We start from the raw sequence: 27,078 nt of genomic DNA, 5'->3' as shown, positions 1-27,078 counted from the left end.
GCTAGACAACCATTTTCAGGTCTTGCCATAGATTTTCACTCTGCCACTCAGTCTTCTTGGAGAGCAACTCCAGTGTAGATTTGGCCTTGAGTTTTAGGTTATTGTCCTGCTGAAAGGGGATTTCATCTCCCAGTGTTTGGTGGAAAACAGACTGAACCAGGTTTTCCTCAGATTTTGTCTGTACTTAGCTCCATTCCGTTTCTCTTTTATCCTGAAAAACTCCCCAGACCTTAATGATTACAAACATACCCATAACATGATGCAGCCACCACTATGCTTGAAAATATGGAGAGTGCTACTCAGTAATGTGTTGTATTGGATTTGCCTCAAACATAACACTTTGTTCAGGACAAAAAGTTATTTGGCACATTTTTTGCAGTATTAATTTAGTGCCTTGTTGCAAACAGGATGCATGTTTTGGAATATTTGGGGTATTGTGTAGGCCAGTGACACAAAATCTACATTTAATCCATTTTAAATTCAGGCTGAAACACAACAAAATGTGGAAGGGTGTGAATACTTTCTGAAGAGACTATGCAGAATGTTCCCATAATTAACGAAAAACTGGACACTCAAACATCTGGGGAATATTACTAAAACTTTCTCTATGCCTAGAATTGTTAGCTTGGATTCCCCCTGTCACAAGGAGTTTTATGGCTGATTTAAGATGTTACGGTCAATCCGCAGTGTTTTCTTTCTTTATTTACCTCGTGAAATGGGAAAACATTTATTGATGAAGTTGATCATGTGCTCTTTATAACAGAGTGATAAAATTAGGGGAAATCAAAAATACGTTTTGGGATCATGTCACACTTCTTAAAAGTCACCGAATTGGTGGAACGACCCAATAACCTCTTTAATCTGCCTCTTAGTGATGATAGCTGTGTTTAAGTGTACCTCAATTACTGTATATAGTTCCAGAAATGGTGTATTAACCCCCTAAATACACCTGGATTCAGTATGTATTGATTTAGCATGCAATGTGTGAGAAGTGTGAGTAAGAGTATAAGGTCAAAGACATTTGTTTCAAAACTTTATTTCTCTCTCTTTGAGCATATATTTACAATATAACTTGGCAAAAACAAAGCAAAGTACAGTGGTTGTATTTTGAACTTTAGTTTCACACACCAAATAAATCTGTACAAGGCTCCATTAAACCAAATAAAATGACTGTTGTTGATTCTATAATTTGTGCAAGGGTTGCATATGCAATCTTAGCTGTACATCTGGACTGTATCCTTAATGACTGATGCTGATATGCACAAAGTGCATATCATTTTCACCCATTATTTACAGAGCCAGAAAATTAACAAAGATAGTACGTGAATGGTTTCAGATTTAGTTGCAATCTCAGAATGGGTAGGCCTTAACACCAGCAGCATGCTTTTGGGGTATTTTTCATATCAAAACTGGTCTCAAAAGTGTTTTCACCTGTTGGTGGTTCTTTGTGTCCTGTCTAAGCTGTTTCGTTCTGCTCTATGTTGGCCACCAGGCCCTTGGTGTCCACAGTGGCTGTTGGGCGGATGGGGTTGTTGAAGTACAAGGTGTTGTCGAAAGTACACTCTCCCAGGACGGGGGTAGGTATCCGTTTGCGGAGTAGGAAGGCACCGAGTCCTACCACTGTGATTATCACCAAGACGACTGCTACAGCGATGCCGGCATAACCATGGGGAGCTTCCTCCACTAGGGGAGCTAGAAGAAAGGAAGTCACAGTGTTATTGGCAAAATTATTGTGGGATTGGTTTTAGTCTCTGTATAATGTTCAGACATGTGGAGTAGAGTGAAGTTGCCCCTAGACGCTGATCTTGGATCAGTTTTGCATTTTCTCCACTAATGGTTACGGATTGGGTGAGGGGAAACTGATCCCAGGACTATGCCCTGGAGCCAGAAAAGCATTGATTTGACTGTCAAAACTGATCAAATGTTTCATTCTTTATGCTAACCAATTATATCTGCTGTGAGACACTCACCAGCAACTGGTTGCTTCTCTGTTGGTGTGATGACTGCAAAAGAAAGAGATAAAGTTGTTCACAAAACATCATTGCAAGACAATTCTAAGCTGATACAACAAACACAGGATTTCTTGAATAATGACTCTGATATCATCCCATCTTAAATACTTGAATCTATCAGCTGAGTCCGACTCACCTTTGGCTGTTTTGCAGATGTACGACTTGTACCGGTTGCAGCTGATAGTGCTCCACAGACCACTATCAGACTGGATCTCCACACATTGTTCTCCACTCTTTGGCATCCCTTGTTTCCAGTTGGTATAGTCCACCACACTGTTGTCAATCCACATCCAGTCACCTGGAACAAGAACATTGGGTCAAACCTATATCCTTTGACATGGGTGATTCATTGCCATTGAACAACTATAAATCGATAAACATGGGTGTGAAGAAACGCAAGACGCGGGTTCCCTTCAGGGGTTACTGCTATGCCTTCCTCAACTCTGTGATGGACAACTGGGCCCACGCCACTGTGGAGATCACCAGGTCAGACAAGGCATTTACTCCATTGGTTGTGAAATTGGGACATAATCTTAGAATTGCAAGGTACTGTACTTGCCAAATTCCGGTAATTTTCCGGTAATTTTTCCTGAATTCCTTGGTTTTCCAGAAATCCTGTTTGGGAATTTGGGTAAATGTCGCTGAATTTTGTAACTATAGGTACTGACCTTCGTGACTCTTGTGCATGCCAATCCAGAATGACTTGGATCCATCCTGCAGTAGCTCAAGGTTCTTCTGGATGAAGCTGGCCTCCAATGGATCCTCGACACTCACCAGGGATGCTCCTGTTGTCAGAGAAACTTACTACCCGTATTCATCATCACCATCAATCACTTTGAATTTCTTGCATTCAATTAATGAATATGTTCATATGCTCTACATTCAATTAAGACATTGGGTATGTCTCAAATAGCACCCCATTTCCTATGTAGTGTACTACATGCCGCTTGGGACGCTATTCCATTGTGGTCTGAATGACAGTTGGTGTAAAGGAGGTGAAGTGTGTACCCATTCGGAGACATTCCACAGTGGCGTGAGCCCAGTTGTCCACCACAGAGTTGAGGAAGGCGTAGCAGTAACCCCTGAAGGGAACCCACGTCTTGCGTTTCTTGGGCTCGGGGCAGTTGCCAGGGAGCTGAGGGGGCTGGCTGGGGGCTATGTCTTTAAAAGAGGCCAGAGAAGTTCACATACTAAAGTTGATGTACATGAGATGTATATGGTCAATGTCGGCACAACTGATACATTACTGCATACAACATTTTTAGAAGACACACTTTTGGATTGATCAAGCATTAAACACAGACTTTGTGGGTAAATGGAGTAAAGGCCTTGTCTGACCTGGTGATGTCTTGCACAGTGAGGAGTAGGTGTTACTACAGTCGCCTGTCTTCCACTTGGCGTCCGTATCCATGTAAACACAGGCCATATTGTTCTTTGGCTCATCTTCGCCCCATTTGGTGTAAGATAGAGGCCAGTTATCCACCCACTTAAAACGCCCTTCAGTCTGAGAGACAGAGACAAAGACAACAACACACAATGGGGGCAAGGTCCAGCTGAAAGCTTACAGGTTTAAAAACACAAAACCGCTTTGGTTTCTTAAATGAACACGTCAGAGTAGGAGATCCAATGGATAACAGTGGGAGATCATATGAATGCTAAGTCCTCTTTGGAGCTACACTAGCTCTTACACCAAAGCCAGAGTCCTAAAAATTAGGTCATTTTCTACATGCTGTGCCTTGTAAAAATGAATTTTAAGATTTTACATTTATTTAACTATGCAAGTCAGTTAAGAACAAATTCTTATTTTCATTGATGTCCTAGGAATAGTGGGTTAACTGCCTTGTTCAGGGGCAGATAACAGATTTATACCTTGTCATCTCGGGGAGTTGATCTTGCAACCTTTCGGGTATGAGTCCAATGCTCTAACCACTAGGCTACACTGCCACCCCAAGATCACAAAGATCCATAATTATAATTAGTCTGATCAACATATTGTTTAGAATATTTAGTCTCTGTAACCCAAATGATTGGCATAGAGCAATGTCAGTACCATAGCAGGCTAGCGGTTAGAGCGTTGGACCAGTAACCGGAAGGTTACTGACAAGGTACAAATCTGTTGCTCTGCGCCCGAGCAAGGCAGTTAACTCCCAGGTTCCGTGGATGTCGATTAAGGCACCTCTCTGATTCAGAGGGGTTGGGTTAAATGCGGAAGACACATTTCAGTTGAATACATTCAGCTGGACAACTGACTAGGTGTCCCACTTTCCTCCTCTTTTACCAAATTGTTGTTGAGGCCAATCCACACGGGCCCATTGTATTTTTGGATCTGCATTGTGATGAAGGCCTGGGTGATGGGGTTCAGGATGCTAGCCATCTCTGCATCGTTTGCTTTACATTGCCTCCGGGCCTCGTCCCATTTCATCTTCTGGACCAGCAGTTTGAAGGAGTCATTTCCCAGCTTGTAGAATGTCTTCGTTGACTCTGTGGTGGCAGGGACCACAATCTGAGAATCTGAAACCCAAGGAGACTTGTTGGAGGGGAACCTAAAGAGGGATACTCTATTGGACCACATACCGAAGAATTGGATTTGAACAGCCTCACTAGGGTTGTCGATAACTTGCCAAAAACTGTGAGGTTCTCCAGAAATGCTGCTTGGAGGATTCACAAATTTCTGGAAAACCTGGAGATTTTGAGAAAGTTACTGGAATTTTGCAAACCTAGAGCTGCCTCACTGAACTATGGCTTCTTCTCACCAATATTCCTTTTGCAGATGAAACCACGGGATACTAAGCAGTCCTCGACCTTCCACATTCCTGCCTGTTTTTGAGAGCTGCCCACCAGAACCACACAGTCAAACACCTGGAAGAGAGATTGGGAAGGAGATGAAAAGGTTAGATCCCTCTTCAGAATTCTCATTTGACTGGTTAAGGCTGTTTTGCATTTGGATTTATTGACAATAAGTCAATCAAAATCCCAAAGCCTAACATGTAAAGGTTCCCAAACCCAGATTGAAGGCGCAGTTCTGGATTAAAAATCATTCTCAATAAAGAATCTTCCTGGAAAGTAGATTTTAGTCTACCTACTTTCAAGGGGGATTCTCTATTCAGAACTATTTTTAATCTTGTTTCCAGGAAGTCACTTAATCTGTGTTCAGCAAACAGTTATTTTTACTGTAAGTCTTGTACCTCTTCCATAAATGAATATCGTCCGTCTGGCACTGACGTTGGATGCCCTTTTGCCCAGTTGGTATAGGAAACCCCTCTCCCCTCCGTCCATAGGAAGCGCATCTCCCAGTTGATGTCGTTCAGACCTATCCAAATGTCCTGAGGATTCCCAAGCATCTGGGTGGTAAGGAATGCTGGGAGGAAGACCAGTCAGAACAACGAAGAGTCAACAGGTGAATCCATATATACTGTTTACATGCAAAGGATTATCAACCCCTGTTCCATTGGTTAGCATTTCAATTATTTGGCACTCGTTAACCAATGTCTATAAGATTTATTGTTTTATGCTTATAATTGCACAAATCCTCAATATAATTGAACACACAAAATTTGACAGAATTTTAATAGCATGGTTTTATGCTAAATTACTTTTAGAGAATTTCAATGTTCATTCTATTTCATTCTACCTTGGGCAATGCCAATGTCTCAGGTAGCTTTAGCAGTGAGGTGTAAAGGGATAGACTTCTCACCCACCTTGCTCTTTCTCGCTGAGGACAGAGGCCAGGTTCCCTCCCTGGTTAATGCAGTAGGTCCTGGCCTCCTGCCACGGCTTCTTATCGCTGTCTCCAATGAATTTGTAGCACTGTGGAAACATGATGCATCATAGTAGTGCACTGTGAGGGGAATAAGGTGCCATTTGGGATGCAGACAATGACTCAACTCTCCACACACAGGTCAGCATCACATTGGGTCATCACTCGGGACTTGATTTTTTTCCTTGACACATGATAAGGAAAGTAGTTTGTGTGAGGTTTTCTCTCCTGGTGCACCATACAGTTATACAGTATGTAGCCTACGGTATGATTTTATAGTATGTGGTGGTGGTACTGTAGTAGTGTAGCAGTTACCTTCCCCTGGAAAGCAATCCATTCTGGGACACAACCTCCCTTGGGTACAGTGGTGGGGGCCATGGTCGTGTTAGTGAAACTGGTGGTTCTTTTACAAATGGAGGCCAGCTCTACGCCACAGTTGATGTCATTCCAGTACCCTAGAGATGCAGAGAAACAAAGAGACACAACCCGATATAGACCCAGCTTACAAAATGACATCCTGGGAGCGTCCCCTGAATGTTAGAGAAAGTCCCATGGACGTTGCAGTATAACAACACTGTAACGAGAGCATAACTGCTAAATCCCTCTGGAATTAGACGTACCCATACTCTTGTATATCGTCACACAGTTCTCATCGTTGTTGGCGAAGTTGGGTTCGTTTTGATCCCACGCGGTAAACACAACAGGAGACCCATCCAACCAGCTGAAACATACAGTACACAAACCCAGTCTGAACTGTGAGCATCTATTCAATCAACTACACACCTTGAAAGCACACGTTTCTCCACTCGGCAGAGAAGCACAGATTTCAGGCATGTTCACTGGACTGTGACAAACAAAACATGCTCATGCACAAATATCTCTGAAAAGAGGTGGTAGGACTTCAGATTGTTTTAAATGTCCAGGGAACAGTCAACAGTCATTTTACATACCTAAAAGACTTATCCAAACCAACGGTCATTCCAATGTAATATTGTCCCTCGGATCCTCTAGATATCTGGAAAAAAGTTGCAACTCTTTGAGGAAACAACCATTTCTAGATTGAACATTGAACATTTCAGTGACACTTGTTGTCATCCTGTGTAAAACCCTCTCTTTATCAGATCCCAAGAACCAAAGCTTTTCGGACGTCACAGGACTGCATATACACAAATATAAACACAACATGTAAAGTTTTGGTCTCATGTTTCATGAGCTGAAATAAAAGATCTCCGAAATGTTCAATAACACACAAAAAAGCTTATTTCTCTCAATTTTAGTGCACACCTTGGTTTACATCCCTGTTAGTGAGCATTTCTCCTTTGTCAAGATAATCCGTCCACCAGGTAGGTGTGGCATATCAAGAAGCTGATTAAACAGTGTGATCATTATACAGGTGCACCTTGTGGTGGGGACAATGAAAGGCCACTCTAAAATGTGCAGTTTTGTCATACAACCCAATGCCACAGATGTCTCAAGTTTTGAGGGAACGTGCAATTAGCATGCTGACTCCAGGAATGTTCACCAGAGCTGTTGCCAGATCATTGAATATTCAGTTCTCTACAATATGCCGCCTCCAATGTCATTTTAGAGAATGACGTCCAACCGACGTCACAACTGCAGACTACGTGTATGGCGTCTTGTGGGTGAGACAACAATGTGAAGAGAGTGCACCATGGTGGCGGCGGGGTTATAATGGTATGGGCAGGCATAAGCTACAGACAACGAACACAATTGCATTTTATAGACTGTGACCCATCCTGAGGCCCATTGTCGTGCCATTCATTCTCCACCATCACCTCATGTTTCAGCATGATAATGCAAGGCCCAATGTTGCAAGGATCTGTACACAGTTCCTGGAAGCTGAAAATGTCCCAGTTCTTCCATGGCCTGCATACTCACCAGTTATGTCACCATTTGAGCATGTTTGGGATGCTCTGGATCAACTTGTTCAACAGCCAGTTCCAGTTCTTGCCCATATCCAGCAACTTCGCACAGCCATTGAAGAGGAATGGAACAACATTCCACAGGCCACAATCATCAGCCTGATCACCTCTATGCGAAGGAAATGCGTCATGCTGCATGAGGCAAATGGTGGGCACACCAGATACTGACTGGTATTCTGATCCACGCCCCTACATTTTTTCAAGGTATCTGTGACCAATAGATTCAAATCAGTATTCCCAGTGATGTGAAATCCATAGATTAGGGCCTAATTTATGTATTTAATTGACAGATTTACTTACAGTACCAGTCAAGTTTGGACATAGCTACTCATTCAAGGGTTATTCTTTATTTTTACTGTTTTCTACTTTTTGAATAATAGTGAAGACATCAACACATATGAAATAACACATATGGAATCATGTAGTAACCAAAAAAGTGTTAAACAAATCAAAATATATTTTATATTTGAGATTCTTCAAAGTAGCCACCCTTTGCCTTGATGACAACTTTGCACACTGTTGTCATTCTCTCAACCAGCTTCATGAGGTAGTCACCTGGGATGCATTTCAATTAACAGGTGTGCCTTAATTAATACATTTGAGCTAATCAGTTGTGTTGTGACAAGGTAGGGGTGGTATACAGAAGATAGCCTTATTTGGTAAAAAAAACAAGTCAATATTATGGCAAGAACAGCTCAAATAACCAAAGAGAAACGACAGTCCATCATTACTTTAAGACATGATAGTCAGTCAATTCGGAAAAGAAATTTCAGTCCAAATAAATGCTTCACAGAGTTCAAGTAACAGACACATCTCAACATCAACTGTTCAGAGGAGACTGCGTGAATCAGGCCTTCATGGTAGAATTACTACAAAGAAACCACTACGAAAGGACAATAATAATAATAAGAAGAAATTTTCTTGGGCCAAGAAACACGAGCAATGGTCGTATCTTTGTGAGACGCAGAGTATGTGAACGGATTATCCTCATATGTGTGGTTCCCAGCATGAAGCATGGAGGGGGAGGTGTAATGGTACTTTGTTGATGACACTGTTGGTTATTTATTTAGAATTCAAGGCACACTCAACCAGCATGGCTACCACAGCATTCTGCAGCGATACGCCATCTCATCTGGTTTGCGCTTAGTGGGACTCTCATTTGTTTTTCAACAGAACAATGACCCAAAACACACCTCCAGGTTGTGTAAGGGCTATTTGAACAAGAAGGAGAGGGGTGGAGTGCTGCATCAGATGACCTGGCCTCCACAATCACCCGACCTCAACCCAATTGAGATGGTTTGGGATGAGTTGGACCACAGAGTGAAGGAAACACAGCCAACAAGTTCTCAGCATATCTGGGACCTCCTTCAAGACTTGGAAAAGCGTTCCAGGTGAAGCTGGTTGAGAGAATGCCAAGAGTGTGCAAAGCTGTCATCAAGGCAAAAGGTGGCTACTTTAACGAATCTCAAATATAAAATACATTTGGATTTGTTTAACACTTTTTTGGTTACTACATGATTGGATATGTGTTATTTCATAGTTGTGATGTGTATACTATTATTCTATTATGTAGAAAATAGTAAAAATAAAGAAAAAGTGTCCAAACATTTGACTGGTACTGTATATGAACTGACATTTTTTCATGTTGCATTTATATTTTTGTTCAGTATAGAAGTGTCTACCTGTTTCCATATAAACTTCCTCTCGCTCTCTGCAGTAATGACCACCAGGTCACCAAAGTTCTTTTTACAGAATTCTCTCGCCTCGTCCATGGGGAGATTCTCAGTGTTGAAGAAATACTGAGTGTCGTTGTACTCAATCCAGCCGTCCTTTGTAGTGTTGTACACTGAAAAGGCATGTAAAAAAGGAGTACATTTCCTGTTAGGCATTTTTAATAGTACATTTTCACAGAGTACATTTTCTCTTAGTGTTTGTGTTGAACTATGCTTCGCAAACTAAATGATAGAAGAAGGTGTGCTATACATTATGTGCAGTGATTCATTTAACTTAAGGGAAAGGCCAAGAGCTTGAAGGAGAGCAGGGATAGTGAGAAGGAGGAAGTGGAGACAGGAAGTGGAGGAATGAGAAACAGGAAACTGGACATATTCCCAAGATCCTATGCATTACCTGGCTCAACTTGAGTGGGATGGGGCTTTGGGGTAACCCCTGTGGATACCAAAAAAAGTTTGGGTGAGCACATCTGCAAGGTTGAGGGTCAAAATTCTTTGTTCATCAATAGTTTCATGACTGACATGAACTGCATGCCCATTGGGCACACACACTGGTTGAATCAATGATGTTTAAACCAACGTGGAATAGATGTTGAATTGACGGCTGTGCCCAGTGGCCGGTGAAGTCAGTGCTCCAGCAGATATGGTCTACTGTACCTTTGCGAATCTCGCAAATCCAGTCATTGTAGGCATCACAGTGTCGATCATTCCAGTGGCGTCCGAAGTAAAACTGGACCTCTGCGCATTTTTCGTTATCGTTGTAGTTGTTTGGTTCTCCAAATCCCCAATTCTCATAGCTGAACTGGAGAACAACATTGGAATAATGTTACACAGTAGCATTGTATGGTGTCCATATTAGCCTCAGGCTGAGGCTCTTCTTATATGGACACCATAGTACTGTATGAACTTTCATTCCCTTTAAAGACAATGACTGCAAATGAATGATTGAAACAAGAGTAGTGTGTAATAAACTACTTGTAAGGAGAAGGAATATCACAGTAAAGATGAGGTGGCAGGCTACTCACTGCTGATCCGTCAGCCCAGACGAACCCTGCAGAAGGATCCAGATTGCTGAGGCCGATCCAGGCTGCATCAGAGGAATGATACCTGAACAGAGAGAATGGAAACCACAGACAGTGGTTTTTATGACTGTGTGGTTTTCAACCACAGACAGTGGTTATTCTGACTGTGTGGTTTTCAACCATAGACAGTGGTTATTATGACTGTGTGGTTTTCAACCATAGACAGTGGTTATTATGACCGTGTGGTTTTCAACCACAGACAGTGGTTATTCTGACTGTGTGGTTTTCAACCATAGACAGTGGTTATTCTGACTGTGTGGTTTTCAACCACAGACAGTGGTTATTCTGACTGTGTGGTTTTCAACCATAGACAGTGGTTATTCTGACTGTGTGGTTTTCAACCACAGACAGTGGTTATTATGACCGTGTGGTTTTCAACCGCAGACAGTGGTTATTATGACCGTGTGGATTTCAACCATAAACAGTGGTTATTACGACTGTGTGGTTTTCAACCATAGACAGTGGTTATTATGACCGTGTGGTTTTCAACCACAGACAGTGGTTATTCTGACTGTGTGGTTTTCAACCATAGACAGTGGTTATTCTGACTGTGTGTCACGCCCTGGTCTAAGTATTTTGTGTTTTTCTTCATGTATTGGGTCAGGCCAGGGTGTGGCATGGAGTTTTTGTATTGTGGTGTGTTTTGTCTTGGGGTTTTGGTGTGTATATATTTGGGATTGTAGCTAGTGGGGTTATCTAGCAAAGTCTATGGCTGTCTGGAGTGGTTCTCAATCAGAGGCAGGTGCTTATCGTTGTCTCTGATTGGGAACCATATTTAGGCAGCCATATTCTTTGAGTTTGTCGTGGGTGATTGTCCTTAGTGTCCTGATGTCCTTGTTCTGTGTTAGTTGACACAAGTATAGGCTGTTTTCGGTTTTCGTTACGTTTATTGTTTTTGTAGTGTTTTGTATTGATTCGTGTTTACGTGTGTTTTTTCCATTAAACATGGATCGCAATCTACACGCTGCGTTTTGATCCGACTCTCCTTCACCACACCTAGAAAACCGTTACAGAATCACCCACCACCAACGGACCAAGCAGCGTGTCAACAGGCAGGAGCAGCCCAAAGAGGAGATACGGAATAAGGATTTCTGGACATGGGAGGAAATCCTCGACGGGAGAGGACCCTGGGCTAAACCAGGGGAGTGTAGCCGCCCAAAGGTGCAGCAGGAGAAGAGGCAACAGGAGCAGCTCAAAAAGGAGGACAGTATGGACTATACTTCTTGGGAGGAGATAGACCGGTGGGCGGTCGACCCAGGGAATGTGCGGGAGCCCGCCTGGGATTCGATGGAGCAGTGCGCGGAAGGTTATCGGAGAATGGAGTTGGCGAAGCAAACTCGGCGGCGCGGACGGAAGCCTGAGAATCAGCCCCAAAAATGTATTGGGGGGGGTGCTCGGGGAGAGTGTGGCAGAGTCAGGAGTCAGACCTGAGCCAACTCTCCCTGTTTATCGTGAGGAGCCAAGGAGGAGACCAGAACCAGAGCCGGTGTTGGAGGTGAGCGAAACAGAGACTGTGAAGGAGTTAATGGGGAAATTGGAGGAGAGAGAAATGAGGCAGTTGCTGTGTTGGTGCTTTTTGCATGGAATTCGCCCGACGGAACGTGTTGGGGATTTGATGGCACCTGGGTTAGCGCTCCATACTCGTCCTGAGGTGCGTCTTAGTCGGCTGGTGAAGTTGGTGCCAGCCTCACGCACCAGGCCTCCTGTGCACATCCCTAGCCTTGCATGTCCTGTGCCAACACTGCTCTCAAGATCTCCAGTACGCCTTCAAGGTCTAGCCCGTCCTGTGCCACCTCCACACTCTAGTCCTCCGGTAGCAGCTCCCCGCACCAGGCTTCCTGTGCGTGTCCTCGATCCAGTACCACCAGTTCCAGCACCACGCACCAGGCTTTCAGTGCGCCTCGCCTGTTCAGCGCAGCCAGCGCTTTTCTCCTCTCCTGCGCTGCTGGAGTCTCCCGCCTGTTTAGCGCAGCCAGAGCCTTCCTCCTCTACAGCGCTGCCGGAGCCTCCCGCCTGTTCAGCGCAGCCAGAGCCTGTCTCCTCTCCTGCGCTGCTGGAGTCTCCCGCCTGTTTAGCGCAGCCAGAGCCTTCCTCCTCTACAGCGCTGCCGGAGCCTCCCGCCTGTTCAGCGCAGCCAGAGCCTGTCTCCTCTCCTGCGCTGCTGGAGTCTCCCGCCTGTTTAGCGCAGCCAGAGCCTTCCTCCTCTACAGCGCTGCCGGAGCCTCCCGCCTGTTCAGCGCAGCCAGAGCCTGTCTCCTCTCCTGCGCTGCTGGAGTCTCCCGCCTGTTTAGCGCAGCCAGAGCCTTTCTCCTCTCCTGCGCTGCCGGAGCCTCCCGCCTGTTCAGTGCAGCCAGAGCTGTCAGCCTGCATGGAGCAGCCAGAGCTGTCAGTCTACATGAAGCAGACAGAGCTGCCAGTCTGCATGAAGCAGCCAGAGATGTCAGTCTGCAAGGAGCTGCCAGTTTGCAAGGAGATGTCAGTCTGCCCAGTGCCGCCAGTGCTCCCAGTCTGCCCAGCGCCGCCAGTGCTCCCAGTCTGCCCAGCGCCGCCAGTCTGCCCAGCGTCGCCAGTCTGCCCAGCGTCGCCAGTCTGCCCAGCACCGCCAGTCTGCCCAACGCCGCCAGTCTGTCAGGATCAGTTGGATCCACCAGTCTGCCAAGATCCGCCAGAAGTGCCAGTCAGCCAGGATCCGCCAGAAGGTCCAGTCAGCCAGGATCCGCCAGTCAGCCAGGATCCGCCAGTCAGCCAGGATCTTCCAGATCTGCCAGTCAGCCAGACTCTTCCAGATCTGCAAGTCAACCAGACTCTTCCAGATCTGCCAGTCAACCAGACTCTTCCAGATCTGCCAGTCGGCCACGATCTGCCAGTCGGCCAGGATCTGCCAGTCAGCCAGGATCCGCCAGTCGGCCAGGATCCGCCAGTCAGCCAGGATCCGCCAGTCGGCCAGGATCTGCCAGTCAACCAGACTCTTCCAGATCTGCCAGATCCGCCAGTCGGCCACGATCCGCCAGTCGGCCAGGATCCGCCAGTCAGCCAGGATCCGCCAGTCGGCCAGGATCTGCCAGTCAGCCAGGATCTGCTGAGACCACCAGTCAGCCAGGATCTGGTAGATCTATCTACCTGCCTGAGCTTCCTCTCACTCCTGAGCTTTCTCTCACTCCCGAGCTTTCTCTCACTCCTGAGCTTTCTCTCACTCCTGAGCTTTCTCACTCCCGAGATTTCTCTCACTCCCGAGCTTTCTCTCACTCCCGAGCTTTCTCTCACTCCCGAGCTTTCTCTCACTCTCGAGCTTTCTCTCACTCTCGAGCTTTCTCTCACTCCCGAGCTTTCTCTCACTCCCGAGCTTTCTTTCACTCCCGAGCTTCCCCTCAGTCCCGAGCTGCCTCAGTCCCGAGCTGTCCTTCAGTCCCGATCTGCTCCTCAGTCCAGTGGGGTTCTGGGTGAGGACTACTAGGCCATGGTTGGCGGCGAGGGTGGTCTATCCAGGGACGCGAGGAGAGGGGACTAAGACATTGACTGAGTGGGTTCCACGTCCCGCGCCGGAGCCGCCACCATGGACAGACGCCCACCCGGACCCTCCCTATTGTTTTGAGGTGCGTTCGGGAGTCCGCACCTTAGGGGGGGGGGGGGGGTTCTGTCACGCCCTGGTCTAAGTATTTTGTGTTTTTCTTCATGTATTGGGTCAGGCCAGGGTGTGGCATGGAGTTTTTGTATTGTGGTGTGTTTTGTCTTGGGGTTTTGGTGTGTATATATTTGGGATTGTAGCTAGTGGGGTTATCTAGCAAAGTCTATGGCTGTCTGGAGTGGTTCTCAATCAGAGGCAGGTGCTTATCGTTGTCTCTGATTGGGAACCATATTTAGGCAGCCATATTCTTTGAGTTTGTCGTGGGTGATTGTCCTTAGTGTCCTGATGTCCTTGTTCTGTGTTAGTTGACACAAGTATAGGCTGTTTTCGGTTTTCGTTACGTTTATTGTTTTTGTAGTGTTTTGTATTGATTCGTGTTTACGTGTGTTTTTTCCATTAAACATGGATCGCAATCTACACGCTGCGTTTTGGTCCGACTCTCCTTCACCACACTTAGAAAACCGTTACACTGTGTGGTTTTCAACCACAGACAGTGGTTATTATGACCGTGTGGTTTTCAACCGCCGACAGTGGTTATTATGACTTTGTGGTTTTCAACCATAGACAGTGGTTATTATGACCGTGTGGATTTCAACCATAGACAGTGGTTATTATGACTTTGTGGTTTTCAACCATAGACAGTGGTTATTCTGACTGTGTGGTTTTCAACCGCAGACAGTGGTTATTATGACCGTGTGGATTTCAACCATAAACAGTGGTTATTATGACCGTGCTGATTTTGACTTCAACCACAGACCGTGGTTAATAGGACCACACTGGTTTTGACTGATACTCATGAAAACAGAGACAGTTATGAGGATAACTTACGGAGAGCCGTTCAGGTCTGTGGCACTGTGAATGCTCATCAGATCACCACCAATGGCCTTGCAGAATTCCCGCGCCTCTGACCATGACTTCTTCTTTTCAGTCTCTTTTCTGTGAAGCTTATTGAGGGGAGAGAAAATTATTATTGATTAATTATTAATTAATTATTATAATTAAGGATTATCAATGAATTCATGCTCATTGATTAAATTATTACTATAAAAAAAACTTCACTTCAATTGACTAATCAAAGTGTTTGTTTCACATACAGAACATGTACAGCATGTTCCCCAGCTGTACCTTGTAACAGACATTCCTTTTAGCAGCAGGTGACCACCCAGAAGGACAGCTCAGTGCCGGGGTGGTGGGAGGGGCCATTGTTGATGTGACGCCCTCCGCCATTTTCTTACAGATGTACTTCTCCTTGTTGCTGCAGCTGACCACATCCCACAGTCCCGCAAACATTCCAGTTGTCATAGCTACGCAGCCTTGTTTTCTGTCTTTTTTCAAACACACAGAAAGATGAGAAAAATTGAGTAGTTTAATTTGGTTCCAACATTTGCCATGCAGTTAAGGTGTGGGAGAAAGTAGTCCTCTAATACCGCCGTCGTCATACCAATGACAGTTCCTGCTACAATCTGTCATGCCCTGGCCGTAGAGAGGCTTTTATTCTCTATTTTGGTTAGGCCAGGGTGTGACTAGGTTGGGCATTCTAGTTTCTTTATTTCTGGGCAAAGGCTGGAGAGTATCGGCGTCCAAGGGAGGAGATAGAGGCGGCGAAAGCAGAGCAGCGACAATACGAGGAGTTGGCACAGCGGAGCAGGCACGAGAGGCAGCCCCCCCAAAAATTGGGGGGGAGCACACGAGGAGATTGGCTGAGTCAGGTTGGAGACCTGAGCCAACTCCCCGTGCTTACCGTGGGGAGAGTGTGACTGGTCAGGCACTGTGTTATGCAGTGATGCGTACGGTGTCTCCAGTGCGCACTCATAGCCCGGTGTGCTATATTCCAGCTCCCCGCATCGGCCGGGCTAGAGTGGGCGTACAGCCAGGACGGATGGTGCCGGCTCTGCGCACTGTGTCTCCGGTGCGTCTGCACAGCCCAGTGTGTCCTGTGCTAGCACCCCGCAGTTGCCGAGCGAAAGTATCCATCCAGCCAGGACGGGTTGTGCCGGCTCTACGCTCGAGACCTCAAGTGCGCCTCCACGGCCCAGTGTATCAGGTGCCTGATCCAAGAACCAAGCCTCCAAGTATTTCTCCCCAGCCTGGTGAGTCCTGTGCCTGCTCCCAGAACCAGGCCTCCAGTATGTCTCCCCAGCCTGGTGAGTACTATGCCTGCTCCCAGAACCAGGCCTCCTGTATGTTCCCCAGCCTGGTGAGTCCAGCCTGGTGAGCTCCACACACCAGGCTGCCTGTACGTCTCCTCACTCAAGTGATGATCCATGGCACAAAGCCTCCAGTGATGATCCGTTGCACGAAGCCTCCAGTGGTGATCCATGGTATGAAGCCTCCAGTGACGATCCATGGCACGAAGCCTCCAGTGACGATTCATGGCACGAAGCCTCCAGCGACTGTCTCCAGTCCGGAGCCTCTAGTGACGGCCTCCAGTCCGGAGCCGCCAGCGAGGGTCCCCAGTCCTTGGCCTGCAGCGCGGGTCCCCAGTCCGGGGCCTGCAGCGAGGGTCCCTAGTCCAGAAGCGCCACCAAAGTGGGGGGAGACAGAGGTGGAGCGGGGTCTGCGTCCCGCACCAGAGCCGCCACCAAAGTAGATGGCCACCCGGACCCTCCCCTATAGAGTCTGGTTTTGCAGCCGGAGTCCGCACCTTTGGGGGGGGGGGGGGGGTACTGTCACGCCCTGGCCATAGAGAGGCTTCTATTCTGTAATTTGGTTAGGCCAGGGTGTGACTAGGGTGGGTATTCTAGTTTCTTTATTTCTATGTTTTCTGTTTCTATGTTTTGGCTGGGTTTGGTTCTCAATCAGGGACAGCTGTCTATCGTTGTCTCTGATTGGAAATTATACTTAGGCAGCCTGTTTTGCCACCTTAGTTGTGGGTAGTTGACTTTGGTAGTGGCCTGTATAGCCCTAGTAAGCTTCACGTTCGTATTGTTGTTTCTTGTTTTTGTTGGTGACATTCATAATAAAAAGAAATATACGCTCACCACGCTGCACCTTGGTCCGGTAATTTCCCTGACGACGTTTGTGACACAATCGATCATCAGTTGCTACAATCAATCACCATTGTGGGAAAAGGACACTGTACCTGGCATGCCCACGTTGAAGTGGGTGAACTTGACCTCCGAACTGGTAGTCCACTTGAACGTGTCTATATCCGCCATGTTGGAAAGTCCAGTCCAGAAGTACTTCTCCGGCCTCAAACCCACCAAACTGACCAGGAAGGCATTTTCATACCTACAAACCAACCAACAAACACACACACGTTCAATCTGTTATCTGACAATTTATCTTGTCCAGGATATGACTCAAATAAGTGAGTCAAATATATCTTATCCTTATAAAATGGTCATGATGTGATACCATACCTGTCAGCCACTTCCACCAGGATTGAGTCACTCCGCTGGCAGGTCTGCTTGGCCTCACCAAATGTTTTGGTTTCTGATCCAACGTTGTAGCAGTAAGAACCATACCGGATCCAGCCCTTGATGACAAAAATACAGAAACAATTATCCTCCTACTGGTGGATCTTTGTCAGTCAAGATGACATCATTCTAGTCCTTATCTAGAATCATTTTCAAGCTTCCATTTCACGTGATATAATTTTGTATTCATTAGTTACTGTACTCTCCCTTTCAACAAACAGGAAATGACCTCACTCACCAGCTTACATCCTGGACTATCTTCCTCTGGGGCACCTGCCACCGGTTTGGTGGAGGCCTTTTTCTTACACATGTACCCGTAGGTCTTCTCACACAAATTATCAGCCCACTTCCCATCCTGTGAGAGAATATGGAGTCCACATTGTCACAATACCACATTTATTACTGCGTTGACACCAATGTTAAACGTTGTCATCATTGCCATTGTTAGCCGTAGCATTCAGCTAGTGTTCGCATTTATCTAGCGTCAGCATTTACCTAGCACTAGCATATAGCGAGTGTTAGGGTTAGTTATACAAAATCTGTGGTGTAAGCATTTTGCTAGCGTTAGTGTTAGCATTAGCATGAACCTAGTCTGTCCATTGAGGGACCAATGTGAATGTTACCTTTCCTCTGATCAGGACACAGTCCTCCTGGAGGTTGGCACCATGGGAGGGCTCCCCTGTCTGCCAGTGGCTGAATGTCACATGGGATCGGTCTGTCCACTCAAACAGCAACGCGTTCCTTTGGTCGTTCAGGCCGATCCACAGCTCATCTGTAGCCGCTGAAGTCAAGCAGAAGGACATTAAGAGTCAGAGCCAGGAAGACAGTAATAAACACCTGATATACTTATCGTTGCCTTTGGCTGATCAAATTGACTGAGGTGACATTATTATTATTTATTCATGGAAACCCAATTTAGACCAGGGTCTCATTCACAATCATGCCCTGAGTACAAACATTTTCACAATGAAGAAAATGAACATTCCAAAGAAAACAAGACGAATAAAAAAACGACAAGGTACAGTTACAATACTACCATTTCAACAAATGAACCATTACATCAATAAAAACAACGGCAATTCACAATGAATGAATTTAACACCAGCATCCTAAACTGCTTTAACGGCACCAGGAAATCAAGATGCAAGGAATTTTGCAGGTTATTCCAACAATGGGGGGCACTAAAGCTAAAGGAGGATTTACCAACACAGGTAGAGATCTTAGGGGCCTCAAGATTTCAACAACACTGTGATGGGTTTGGTCGCCTATTCTTTTATACCTTAGCGACAAAGTTAGGTAGGAATATTGGCAGGAATATTGACAGTACAATCTGCTGCCTGCTATTTAGGGAGAAGCCAGATCTATTAAAAAAAAAAAAACTTTTAACTAGCTCATCCGCATGCTTTTTAAACATCAACCCTTTGTCAATCCAAATACCCAGACTTTTATTGGGACACATCTCAGAATGGTTTTCAAAACTGATAGAAATGACAACCCATGAGAAAGATCATTGAAGTGCATAACAGATCTATCAGATATAGAGGTAACTGTAGCTACAACATGGATAGTGTACTCACTATATCCTGACTGAGAGATGATGAAGCTTTGTTCTTCTATGTTGTGGATGCTGGCCAGGTCCCCTCCATCTTTGTGGCAGGCGGCCAGGGCATCCCTCCACATCTTCTTGGTACGTTGTAGGTAGTAGCAGTGGCCTGCATAGGGAATCCAGTGACTGGTGCAGAAGGTGGGCTGATCTTTTCCTACTGAGGGGGGTCAAAGTTCAATAGTCAGAGAGAAGGTAGAATGTCCAGAAAGTGGTAGACTGTAATGTTTTCCGTATTCATAATCTATCTCGGGGTGAGAGTGCTGATCTAGTATCAGCCCACTGTCACGTTCTGTCCATCGTTCGTATGTGTTTTCCTTGTTTTAGTGTTGGTCAGGACGTGAGCTGGGTGGGCATTCTATGTTGTGTGTCTGGTTTGTCTATTTCTATGTTTGGCCTGATATGGTTCTCAATCAGAGGCAGGTGTTAGTCATTGTCTCTGATTGGGAACCATATTTAGGTAGCCTGTTTTGTGTTGGGTTTTGTGGGTGATTGTTCCTGTCTCTGTGTTTGCACCAGATAGTACTGTTTAGGTTTGCACTTTTCTTGTTTTGTATAGTCTGTTCATGTATAGTCGTCTTTATTAAAAACATGAATAACCACCACGCTGCATTTTGGTCCGCCTCTCTTTCACCAGAAGAAAACCCTTACACCCACCCTGTCCATGTAACCTTATTCATTATAATCTAAAAAGCTAAACTGACACTAGTTCAGCACTCCTACTCTGAGACACTTAGTGAAATTTGGCACTAATATATAAATGTTCAGTTTACCCTACCCTACACAACCTGACCTGGTGTTGTTAACCTTGTGTTGCATGGCATTTGAACTAAGTCAAAAATTGTCATGACTGTTATGTACTGTATGATTAAACTCTTACCTATAGGGGCAGAGGCCAGAGTAGTGGAGTTTCCTTTGCGACAGATATATCCCAGCTTCTTGGAACATTCATTGGTCTCCCATTTCGAGGCCTTGCCAGCATTCAGGGTTGCACAGCTGAGCCCGGGTTCAGTTGATGGATGTCCTTTTGGAAATATTGACCCATGTGTTTATTAATTGTCTTCCTGCAACATTGGAAGTCATAACATACTTGGACAACCTCAGTTGTTCCCTAGGCTGTAAAGTATAGTATGATGTGTTGCATGCAGTTGCACTCACCTGGGGCCCAGTTTAAATATCTGAATGGGTTTCCATTGCTCCACTGCCATCCAGCCTCAAAGTCTAGGCTATTCAGTCCAATCCACAGAGATGTGCCCAGGATATTGGTCAACCCTGCATTAATAAAAAGCATCACAATACGTCCACGAGAGTAGTGTAATATTCTTAATAAGGAATTGACTGTATCAGATTGATTTATCTCTAAATCAAGGTGAGGTTGTAGGTTAGACTGCATTGTAGGACTACATAGGTCTACATTGTAGGTTGTAGGTTAGACTACCATTCTGTATACATCTGGCCCTTCTTTGGACACTGTGCTAACAAACCTCCAAACGAGCTTCAATGCCATACAACACGCCTTCCGTGGCCTCCAACTGCTTTTAAATGCTACTAAAACTAAGTGCATGTTCTTCAACCGATTGCTGCCTGCACCCTCCCGCCCGACCAGCATCACTACTCTGGACAGTTCTGACCTAGAACATGTGGACAACTACAAATACCTAGGTATCTGGTTAGACTGTAAACCCTCTTTCCATACTCACATTAAGCATCTCCGATCCAAAATTAAATCTAGAATCGGCGTCCTTTTTCGCAACAAAGCCTGTTTCACTCATGCTGCCAAACATACATTCGTAAAACGGACTATCCTAACGATCCTTGACTTCGGCAATTTAATTTACAAAATAGCCCCCAACACTCTACTCAGCAAATTGGATGTAGTCTATCACAGTGCCATCCGTTTTATCAGCAAAGCCCCATATACTACCCACCACTGCGACCTGTATGCTCTCATTGGCAGGCCCTCACCACATATCCGTCGCCAAACCCACTGGCTCCAGGTCATCTATAAGTCTTTGCTAGGTAAAGCCCCGCCTTATCTCAGCTCACTGGTCACCATAGCAGCACCCACCCGTAGCACGAGCTCCAGCAGGTATAAAAGCACTGGTCATCCCCAAAACCGACACTTCCTTTGGCCGCCTTTCCTTCCAGTTCTCTGCTGCCAATGACTGGAATAATTGCAGAAATCTTTGAAGCTGGAGTCTTATATCTCCCTCTCTAACTTTAAGCATCAGCTGTCTGAGCAGCTTACCAATCACTGTACTTGTACACAGCCAATCTGTAAATAGCACACCCGACTTCCTCATCCCCATAGTATTACTTACCCTCTTGCTCTTTTTCACCTCAGTATCTCTACTTTTGCACATCATCATGTGCACATCTTTCACTCCAGTGTTAATGCGAAAATTGTATTATTTTTTGCCTCTCGGACTATTTATTGCCTACCTCACTAATCTTCTACATTTGCACTCACTGTGCATAGATTTTTATATTTTATTTTATTTTGTTTGTTTATGTGTAACTCTATGTTGTTGTTTCTGTCTCACTGCTTTGCTTTATCTTGGCAAGGTCACAGTTGTAAATGAGAACTTGTTCTCAACTGGCCTACCTGGTTAAATAAAGGTGATTTTTTTTTTTTATGTAAAAAATAGACTGGCCATAGCGCACTTTGGGCAAATGCCCTGGTCCATCTTCGGGCCGGTGTGTCAGAAATGCCTGGGCTGTTTCCTGGTCCCAGTCCTCCCTTGGACAACAGGTTAGACTATACCTCAGATGTACGTCTGGCCAGGTCTGACTGTACATACCTCAGATGTAGGTCTGGCCAGGTCTGACTGTACATACCTCAGATGTAGGTCTGGCCAGGTCTGACTGTACATACCTCAGATGTAGGTCGGACCAGGTCTGACTGTACATACCTCAGATGTACGTCTGGCCAGGTCTGACTGTACACACCTCAGATGTAGGTCTGGCCAGGTCTGACTGTACATACCTCAGATGTAGGTAGGACCAGGTCTGACTGTACATACCTCAGATGTAGGTCTGACCAGGTCTGACTGTACATACCAGAGATGTAGGTCTGACCAGGTCTGACTGTACATACCTCAGATGTAGGTCTGACCAGGTCTGACTGTACATACCTGAGATGTAGGTCTGACCAGGTCTGACTGTACATACCTCAGATGTAGGTCTGACCAGGTCGGACTGTACATACCAGAGATGTAGGTCTGACCAGGTCTGACTGTACATACCTCAGATGTAGGTCTGACCAGGTCTGACTGTACATACCAGAGATGTAGGTCTGACCAGGTCTGACTGTACATACCTCAGATGTAGGTCTGACCAGGTCTGACTGTATATACCTGAGATGTAGGTCTGCTCGTGGAGCTCTACTATACTGAGCAGGTCGGCTCCTTGCTGCTGGCAGCTCTTCCTCGCCTGGTGCCAGGTCAACACAGACTGGGTGTTCCTCTGGTACAGGACACCTGTCACTGGGTCACTGTCCCATCCTGAGGACGCTGAGAGGGACACGGAAACATTAGGACACACTTAAGGTGTGAAAAAGAAAGCATCAATAACAGTCCAAGAACTGAATCAAATCATGTTCTGTTCATCTCTATCACTTTCTGTCATGACAGAACTGCCCCTCATATCTGTGACTATGGTGGCAGTTCACCAGGAACTATAGTGAAAGGGGGCTTCCTTCCTTTTCCTGTCCCAGTTTTGGAGCTGTGTCAGGGATAACACAGAAATGAGCTCCAGTCAGGATGGAAGGGTAAAGAGACACAGAGCTGCGTCCACAGCTAGGGGAACTAGAGGATGTGTTTGTGTTTTGCTGTCAGGAGGTCAGAGACCAGACCTTTCAGCGCTGACCTGGCCAGTCCTGACCTTCAGAAAGGTCACGGAAAAACAAGAAAATTGAAGAATTCCATGAGGCTACCTCTGTTTTAATGAGGAATCTGTCCCTATCACAGGCTTGGCAGGGTGTTTTACGACATTGTTTGAATTGGATACCGTCCCCACATTTTAAACCCTGGTCGTTTGCCTTGTTTTTACAGACTCATCAGAGTCTAGTATAGAGTAGGCCACTCATATTAGAGGGTTGTGTACTCCCATGAGTCAAATTGATTTGACCTTTATTCATAAAGCATCCCCGACTAGGAGTGCTGATACAGGAACAGGTCCCCTCTTGTCCTTCTAATGTTGATCTGAAAGGCCAAACTGATCCTAAATCAGCACTCCTATTCTGAGATGCTTGATACATACGGCTCATGATTTTTTACAGGTGTCACCTGCTGACCCTTTTCCTGATCACTGGAAAATGGCAGTAAATGACAAAAAACATAGCATGAATTGCGAGGCTTGACTCACATTTCGAGGGACAGAAGCCCCACTTCTTGGCTTTATTGTAATCTGTCTCTGTGGCGCACCAGAGCTGTCCATCTGAGCGCCCCTGCGGAGTGCACTCAGCATACCACTTCTCCCCAAACTGAAAGGGGAACTGGCAGGGACTTCCAAAGGCATTCCCCCCTAGTGTGAACACCTCTGATGAAGGGGACAAAACAGTTTGTTACATTTAACATTTCTGTAATGTAGCAGATGCTCTTATCCAGAGCGACTTACAGATAGTGCATTCATCGTAGGATAGCTAGGCGGGACAACCACATACTGTATCTCAATCATAGTGCATTCTTCCTTAATAAAGTAGCTATCAGCTATCAGTCAGTGCTAGTAGGAAAAAAAATACATTGTTAACAGTATGAATCATCCCAGGTCAGACATTCATTCCCTGGCTTTAAGAACGTTTATGACAACAGCATCTTACACTTCTGATTCCTACCTCCAATCTCCAACCTCCAGTAACAGTGAGTGTGTCTTGTAGCTTACTTACCTTGGTAGCCCTTGGAGCAGAGGTCTTTTTGAGTACCATACATCTTCCAACAGCTCCAAGACCCAGATCCCTGGTAGATCATCATATTCTTCTCGTTGCGGTTGCCATAGTTTAAGTGCAGCGCCTTGTCTTTGAGGCCGAACAGGGTCTCGTTCTTACACTGCCAGTACTGGAGCTCGCTCTTCTCATCACAGGGGAAGAGCAGCACCTTGACCCAGTCCTTCAGGTCCTGAGCCCCCAGGCAGAGCTTCAGGGAGATGCTGAGGAGACGAGACTGTGAGGCCCAGCGGAATTGCTGGTTCTGGGACGTGTGGTCACAGGGAGCCACTGTGACTTGACTGGCGCTCACCGCCACCACACACTTGTTGTGATCCTGGTTGTAGATCAGGAAGGAGCTGCTGTCTGCAGCACGGGGGATAAGGTTCTTCTTATTTCTTATTTCTTGTATCTGTTTTTGTTCTACAGTACCTTGTTATTTTTAGTATTACATTGTTATTGATTACTGTATTGTTGGGGTTAGAGCTTTCAAGCAAGGCATTTCACTGTACTTGCATATGTGACATTGATACTTGAAACTAAGGACAATGAAGTGATCTGTCCAAGGTCTCATCCTTCTTTCAGGCTCTACAGCTGCTCTCATAAACAGCACTGCAACGCTATTGAACTGTGACATTGTGTCTAATTGTCCAGGAATTGTAATTTAAAAATATATAAAAATCTAGGTCCAACTACATTAAGTTGCATAAGAAAGCCTGTGTATATAAATATTTGTTGTACTTTCTTATTTTCTGTACTTACAGCTGTTATACCTGTTTACAGCATTCAAATTATTTTCAATCATTTTTAAGAACTGTGTATGTAACTACAATTGAAATACATGTGTTTTTAAGCCACTCAAAAAAATAGGCCACTTTAATGTTTATATCTGAAAGCATCTAAAACACCTTAAAATATTCTAAATGTTATCCAGCTCGTCAAACGGTTCACTCGTGACTCCTGGAATAGATTCCATCACAATATATCTCGCTGTGTCTGCCAATGAAGCAAAACTTACTGAAGGACCTAGAAAGTCTGGATATATATCTTACCAGTCTACAAAAATATTGTTACTTTCTAACAGCCTCAACCTTGTCTTCCGTTTATTGGTAAAGCACATCAACAAATATAATTTGTAACACTTTCATTATACAGAATGCTTAACCATTGCATGAAACCAATTAAAGTGGAATAAAACCCTACATACCTATCTCAGCAGTGCAGCGGAGAGCATGCATAAGGCACAGGAGCACAGCGAAGGATGGACTGGATGCCATCGTAGCTAGTGCATAGTTTGCTATCCCAGGACGAAAAGGTGGTGTAAAGTAGCTGTACAGACCAGAGAGGAGAGAGGGATCTGGCTGTGGCTGTGGTGTATTCAGGTGTATCTCGTGGAAGAACAGTGACACAGACACATGAATGCTGCCCCCTTAATGCAGCCAATGTGTATCCTGTCACATGGGTTGGCGGGGGGTCGGCCAAAACCACTGACATCAGGAGAGGAGAGGGGAAGGAGGAAATGTGCAGCCACTATTCATTCACTTATCAGGAGCACACAGGGGACGAGAAGAGCCACAGGTCTGAGATCAGCCCGAGCATCAATGAGCCAAGCCTCACTCACTTTGATTGGATAAAGTCAAACAAGGACCAGCTCTCAGGGCAACTCTCTATGGACGATCTGTAAAATCTAAATACATCAGAGGTTCGTCTTTTAAAGAATATGGTAGAAGTCCTTTTGATGACTGAGGAACATCCTTAATTTCACAATATTCCACGCAAGAGACCTTTTGCATTTTAAGTAGAAATTGTGCAACAATATTGCATTTTAAAAGCCTGTTATATTATATGAAGTGCCCTTTAATATAGACCACATGGATAATACAATAAATCAGATTTTTTATATTAATAAAGGCTTAAAGTGCAAAAAATCTGCATTTTGACATGTTACTTCCTAGGAAGATTTCAACCCACCAAAATGTTCCACCATCATTTTAAAGCCATAGTTATTTTGTTGCTTTGACAAAATCATTTCTGAAGATTTATTTAATGTGATTAGTGATTCATTTATGTATGTCAATCTTTATAAGGTCAACTCTAACGTGAACTGAACTCTCGTTTTAATATGGTGAAATTATTCCTTTAAAAAAAAAAAAAATTAAACATTGAACATCTAATCGTCCAATCAGAGCGTAAATTCATGTGAGCTGGCTCTACTCTTTTTGACCATTTTCTGGTGTTTTGTGTTGGAAAAATGAGCAGGTTGAGCATTCCTTACAGAAAAAACACGATTTCACATGTGGAAAAATCACATGATTTCACATCAAATTTGAATCAGGTGAAAACTTGTTTTTGGAACACTTCACATGATCACTACACGTGTAGTTTCATGTTATCACATGTGGCTTTACATGTTGTCACGTTATCGCATTAACTTCACATAACATCACATGTGATCACATGAAAACAGGTGATTTTACAACACTTCACTTGTTATCACGTGAAATTCATGTGTTTTTGCGGTAAGGGAGAACACGTCAATCCATAGACAGTCAGGCTTATAGTCAATTGCCACACCCTGCTGCACACAACAAGCTTCCATTCCCACTGTCAAGAGGTGATTTAATGCCACTCTGTTACTTTTTTTGGCACTTAATAAGCATTTACTATGTTAATGTGTTTAAGTAACCTTTCGAGATGGAAAAACATGTTTTTAGGTGAAATAAATGTTTCTTTTACAACTTACACTACACTGAAGGCACTGGATTGGTGAAACGATACAGTAAGTACAGAAGACCAGAAGACCAACAGGAAAACTCTCACCAAAAAAACAGGCTTCTTGCCAACAGTTGTGGCAAATATTTGGCAAGCTCATATTTTCACATGCAAATTAGTTTTGAGGCAAACTTCTCCAAATACATTATGAATATGTATTTTGTTACTTTGTGTATTAACAACATGTTGTATCTACATAGACCAAATCACATTT

The 27,078-nt window shown here is 44.9% G+C and overlaps 1 protein-coding gene across 3 annotated transcripts; it reads right to left on the bottom strand.

Moving 5' to 3' along the window:
* Positions 1-1,020: 1,020 nt before the first annotated feature.
* LOC115130383 (macrophage mannose receptor 1) lies at positions 1,021-25,492 on the bottom strand. Of its 3 annotated transcripts, none has more exons than XM_029661474.2 (30): positions 25,300-25,492; positions 24,057-24,458; positions 23,537-23,710; positions 22,528-22,683; positions 20,330-20,443; positions 20,052-20,195; positions 19,146-19,328; positions 18,192-18,349; positions 17,807-17,923; positions 17,512-17,627; positions 17,232-17,380; positions 15,275-15,474; positions 14,978-15,093; positions 10,468-10,549; positions 10,100-10,244; positions 9,840-9,878; positions 9,395-9,558; positions 6,720-6,784; positions 6,390-6,490; positions 6,085-6,224; positions 5,711-5,819; positions 5,198-5,370; positions 4,766-4,871; positions 4,291-4,523; positions 3,351-3,516; positions 3,021-3,173; positions 2,681-2,797; positions 2,149-2,310; positions 1,971-2,003; positions 1,021-1,692 (listed from the first exon to the last, which is right to left on the bottom strand). In XM_029661474.2, the coding sequence occupies exons 1-30, from the start codon at positions 25,367-25,369 to the stop codon at positions 1,457-1,459; spliced, it is 4,323 nt and encodes a 1,440-aa protein (XP_029517334.1). In that variant the 5' UTR covers positions 25,370-25,492; the 3' UTR covers positions 1,021-1,456. The 3 variants fall into 3 exon arrangements, with proteins under 3 accessions (XP_029517334.1, XP_029517333.1, XP_064875603.1); XM_029661473.2 differs by having other exon boundaries at positions 19,146-19,331; positions 25,300-25,491; XM_065019531.1 differs by lacking the exons at positions 22,528-22,683; positions 23,537-23,710; positions 24,057-24,458; positions 25,300-25,492 and adding an exon at positions 22,306-22,429 and having other exon boundaries at positions 19,146-19,331.
* Positions 25,493-27,078: the final 1,586 nt, after the last annotated feature.

Source organism: Oncorhynchus nerka, linkage group LG6 (assembly GCF_034236695.1).
Source record: "Oncorhynchus nerka isolate Pitt River linkage group LG6, Oner_Uvic_2.0, whole genome shotgun sequence".
NCBI classification, from domain to species: Eukaryota; Metazoa; Chordata; class Actinopteri; order Salmoniformes; family Salmonidae; genus Oncorhynchus; species Oncorhynchus nerka.
The sequence above is the reverse complement of the archived record's forward strand: the minus strand, read 5'-3'. Positions and strand labels throughout refer to the sequence as shown.